This window comes from Gobius niger (genome assembly GCF_951799975.1).
Source record: "Gobius niger genome assembly, chromosome: 12".
NCBI classification, from domain to species: domain Eukaryota; kingdom Metazoa; phylum Chordata; class Actinopteri; order Gobiiformes; family Gobiidae; genus Gobius; species Gobius niger.
Window position 1 is genome coordinate 11,348,420 of NC_136863.1, and position 5,379 is coordinate 11,353,798.

The following is a 5,379-nucleotide window of genomic DNA, read 5'->3' on the forward strand; positions in this document are numbered from 1 at the left end:
TTTGTAAAAGGTTTTGGTTAAGAGGTATTGATTGTCTAGGCTTTGCTTATTTGTTATTTGTGTCGATGCATTCCCTCTTGTCTTGATAACATCTTTATTGAGACATTGTTTTAAACAGTAGGCTACTCACCTTTCCAGTCTTATTGTTTATGCAGGTGTTATAAATAAACTGTTTTTGATAATCGTCACAGTTATCAGAAACTGATGACTATACTGATGACTAACACTCCATAGCACGCACAGACACGTTTCTTTTTTTTAAACAATAGTATGGAAAACTACCCAGTGCTAAGCAAAAGAGTTTTGGATTACAGTATTCCTAAAAATCCATTGTTTGTGGAATTTTCTGTAACTTTAAGATCCTTGAGATATTTAACTAAAGGAAAATCCCGATTCCCAAAAGAATCCAGTGTCAGCCCTGTATCTATAAAATCATTTAGGGCCTAGCTACGCCCTCTGCTGGCAGTGCCGTAATAATTTTTAGCCTTTGGGTGATTGGATGATTCATATTTACAGGCCTATATTAAGAGCCTATTGTTATACATATCTTTTTTTTTCTTTTCCTTTCTCTTTTGTCAACATTGGAATTATTTTAAATTGATTTCCCATGCGTAAAGTTGGAAATATCAGACATCGTCAAGTTGATTCTAGACAGTTGTCTAAACACACAAAGGCTACCGACTCCATGATTAAAACCATATTGGTGAAATTTAGGCAACTCATTGAGTAGATAAACACAAAGTGAGCAAGTTAGACAGATGAAGATCTAGCTCTTGTCTGGTTAAATAGATGACGGGGACACGTGGTCTAAAAAAACAAGTCCCTCTATTTTTAGTTTTGCTGCGCGCGTTGTTCCGCCTACTCAATTATAGCCTAGCTCCTGTAGTCCTACAGATTCCACATTCTCCGTGCTCGCCCCGCTCCGCTCCGTTCCACTCCGCCCCGACCTCCGCAGCAAATGCGTTGCTATGTTGAACGTTCAGAAACATTCCACATCGTCCACTCCGCTCCGAGGGGCCTACGTCGCCTCTCCGCCACTCCGCTTCGCCACGATAAAAAACGAGTAGGGGATAGCTGCAGATCCGGAGCCGAGACAGAAATAGCCTACCGTGAAGCGAATCCACCGTGATAGTGCGCCCTCTCCTGGTAAAGACGGATACACGACGGTATTAGGTCTTGGGAAGATTGATTTGATCAACTCAATGACCGTGAGACTTTAACCGAGTTATTTCATTTTTTGATTTCTTATGAACCAATTTTGAAATCGTAGATGCTTCTGTTGTTTGATAAAGATAAGATGACACATTCATTTTCTGCTTAAGATAGCGTTTATGATAGTTGTAAATGAGTAAAAACAATAAATAATCCCAATTACATGATACCCAAAAAATGCAATTGCAGTCTGTAAAGTAAATATATAATTTATTCATAATGATGTATTACGGGTACTTTTTACTTTTTGTGGCAAATTATTGCATATTTTAATTTGAAAGAATCTTGGCCTGGACACTCTTGAGATTTTAATCTCAACGAGTTTTATCCTGTATAAATAAAGGACAAATAAAATAAAATAAAAAGTTATGGCACCTTTATTAATGGCACACAGTTGCATGTATATGTCATTCCAGACTAGTTTTGACCGTAGTATTATTATTATATTATCATTATTAGCCCAGAATTACAACATTTGATTTTTCCACATTATTGACATCGGTGCTGATCTTTTGTTTTAGTGAAGTTGACAGAAAGATGCTGCTGAATTTAGGAAACAGGGAAGACCCTGACGGTACAAATGTTATTTTTTACTTTGTTTTAGCATCTGCAAACTAACATTATTAACCCGATTTCTCTCCTTTCTTTACTGATTACAGCAATGGCCGTTATCACAATAAAAATGTGATTTTGTTCCAAAATATTGTCTCTGTCCCTTATTGAACAAATGAACAAATGAAGGCACTGTCCTACAAAATACAATGAAAGCAGTAAAACATACAGTTTTAATTTCATATAATAACCCAAATAATAGTACATGTAGCCTAAACTAAGTTACATGTCAACACATTCTAAATTACACAAAATAATCCCAACGATACAACTGTAAAACATGAACTAAATACCGTCCTATATCTTTCTTTGCCAGCAGAGGGAGCACTATCACGGTGGATTCGCTTTTCACGGTAGATTTGTCTCGGCTCCGGGTCTGCAGCCTTCCATTATTCTAATGTTTTAGTCCTTCATAAAAAAAAAGGTGCGTCTTTTGAGTTGTAATGACAGTCTCTCACCAGCAGATGGCCCACGAATCGTACGTTTCTATCAGTGGCCTGTCGCACAGCCTGCATCAACTTGAGCGATCTCGCCGTCCGCAGGACACAACTCATTATCCCTAATTCGAACCCACTCATTTTAAAGATATCTCTCAGAACTTTTGCGATTGAATTTACTGATATTAACACATTGCGTCCCCTAAAAAGGGCCTAGACTAATCTCTGCTGACCAATAGGTTGTGGTCACTGTCCACAGAAAAGTGGTGCTGAACTGTTATGGACGAACATGGATAGTAGTGAATAAGTAGGGGTCTTTAAAAAGGTTAGTTGACGAACTTCCAGAGGTAGCAGCCTCCAGTGGAGCGGGCGAACTTTTGGAAAACACCGCGCGCCTTCATATCAGAAACGCATATTTACTTTTGAATGAATAGCGTCCCCACCACGGCGCGCTCTTAGGCTGCGATTGTGCTGGAGACACGCTTACAATTGCAGTGTGTAGCCGGGATACAGCAAACGGCGTCCTTGGTATTTGTGAGTGTAAAGAGTTGAAGGAGCGCGATGGCTGAGGGGGGACACTGACAATTTGAAGACATGCCAGGGGTACATTGTCAAATTCAAAAGGCATTTCAAAAACCAACCCATTCACTTTTCTATCCCCCCCCCCCCCCTTCTTATTCTTTCTGCCGTTCCTTGCGTTTCTTTCTCTTCGCTCGGTGGCAGGCCGTTTAAATCCACCAATGGCTCTGCAAGTTGGAGACATTGGAATGTAAATGAGCCCAGCGCGTGCTCCCGGCGCAGTGAAAGATCGGGATTGTTTATTGAGCTACCGGAGCCACGCGCCTGGCCCGGGGGAGTCGGCGAGCACAAGAATCACACAGCTGGGGCGGGGCCTCAACGCAGAGCGTGCGTCCCAAAAAGTGCAAAAGAAAAGGGGTGGGTGGGGTGTGTGCGGGGCGCGTGTTGAAAAAGAGGAGTGCTGCCAAAGTTTGGGTCAGATCGACTCGTGGAGAAAGCAGTCAAGAGAGACTTGGGCTAGTTGGCCACACGGTCCCCACGCGAAGGACACGAGAGCTGTTCACTGCCAGTTCTGCCTCTTACTCTGTCCATTCACGCATCACTTGCCCCGCTGACAGACATGGACACCACCACCAGCGTTACACAGGGCACCTTCTCCTTTGGACTTACCCTGCATACTGGGGCGCAGGAGCCTGTCGCCAGTGCCGGCGGCTTCCAAAGCAAAAACAAGGTGCTGAAGAGACAGCGCTCCAGCTCACCCGAGCTCCTGCGCTGCAAGCGGCGTCTGAGCTTCAACGGCCTGGGCTACTCCATCCCTCAGCAGCAGCCAGTCGCGGTGGCCCGTCGCAATGAGCGCGAGCGGAACCGGGTCAAGCAGGTCAATATGGGTTTCCAGACGCTGCGCCAGCACGTCCCCAACGGCGCAGCCAACAAGAAGATGAGCAAAGTGGAGACGCTCCGGTCCGCAGTGGAGTACATCAGGGCGCTCCAGCAGCTCCTGGACGAGCACGACGCTGTGTCCGCCGCCTTCCAGTGCGGGCTGCCCTCTCCCACTTTGTCCAACAGTTACTCCGCGGACCCCGAGTCGCCGCACTCCACGTATTCTTCAGATGAAGGCAGCTATGAACCACTGAGCTCCGAAGAACAAGAGCTGTTGGACTTTACCACCTGGTTTGACAGATACTGAGCGTCTGTTGGCTTTGATTTTCAGACTGTGGCACATAGTCCCTCTGCGCAGGGACAGTCTGTAGAGATCTCCTGGAGCAACAGACAAGCAGAGCTTGTGGCAAAGGGAGCAAGTGGACACGATGACGTGAGAAGACAGCGCGTGTAACAAAAGTGCAATTACCAGACGCGCAGCAGCGGGCTCTGCAGTGACAGTGCTGGAGTTGAACTTTACGCACAAGCGTCAGTGGAGCGGAGATAAACAAAGATGATGAACTCTTAAGTGATCATCAAACTTGTATCATAAAGACTGTTTAATATGAAGACTTATTTTTGTACATGACACAAAGTTGTTGTCACTGTCGTTGGTGCACGTGCTGAGAGCTGGCTGTCAGTGGCCAGTGAGTGACAGAGCAGCAATAATACGGCTACTACCTGTGACCGACTGTAGTTTTATATAGGTGGTAAGGAGATGTTCATTAATGTATGCACTTGTTCTCCATCTGCTGTAGCCTACTATGTAAACAGTCGATTTTAACAGATCTATTTTGTGTAAAACATTTTTTATAAATAAATTGATTCTATTTATATTATACACAGTTGTTCTGGTTTGCTTTTTCCACACGGGTCAGTCTGAGAGGGGGGCTGTATTAGTAACGGTAATTGAGCAAACTGTGCCTTTCTATTCAGAGCCCCTGGATGACCTTTTCCCGAGTTGCTTCGGCGCACGGGGGAAATTACGCAGCTGGGTTGAGCACTCAATAACCATTGGAGACGCACAGCTTCTCCGGCGCTTTGTGCACATTGGGGACGGGGAGATTAATATTACGTTTCATGCGTCGCATTGTTTCTTACTCTGCTTTTACCCAATAGCCCTAGAGGGAAAAGGGAAAGGAGGGGGTGCAATTCACCACCTCTCAAAGACTATAGACACTTTGAAATACGGCCCGGGGAAAGTCAGGCGCACAATAGCGGCGGGTCAAAATTCTTATTGGTGGATTGCGATCAATCTAAATAAAAAGCTGGGGCCTGTAGACTGCTTGTATCCCTGACTGTGTTTTAGACAAGCTAATCAAAAAAAAGCACATCTCCCGCAGAATGGGTGCACAACGCTCCATTGTATGAGGTTATTGTATGAGTCTGCTTCATTATGTGAATCATGAAAGATTTGTATGCTCTAAAAACTTAATAAAACAATACGCACACGCAACGCCGCTGAAGAAGTTACAACAATGTGGAATAAGGCTCTAGCTGTAAACAGGATTGATGCTGTACTGTGGACTTCATGTCTATTTGAGAGCACAAAACCTGTAACGTCATCACAACACGTTTCTCGCTGCAGAAAGTGTGCCACAAGTGCGTTCTTTCTTTGGCTTTTATTTGTCTCGGTGACACACACTGCTGCAGCCCGCAGGTGTGAGCGAGCCACGTGCCT

The 5,379-nt window shown here is 44.6% G+C and overlaps 1 protein-coding gene across 1 annotated transcript; it reads left to right on the plus strand.

The window, feature by feature from the left end:
* Window positions 1-2,259: 2,259 nt before the first annotated feature.
* On the plus strand, window positions 2,260-4,483 carry ascl1b (achaete-scute family bHLH transcription factor 1b). Its single transcript, XM_079567887.1, has one exon. The coding sequence runs from the start codon at window positions 3,400-3,402 to the stop codon at window positions 3,964-3,966; it is 567 nt and encodes a 188-aa protein (XP_079424013.1). The 5' UTR covers window positions 2,260-3,399; the 3' UTR covers window positions 3,967-4,483.
* Window positions 4,484-5,379: the final 896 nt, after the last annotated feature.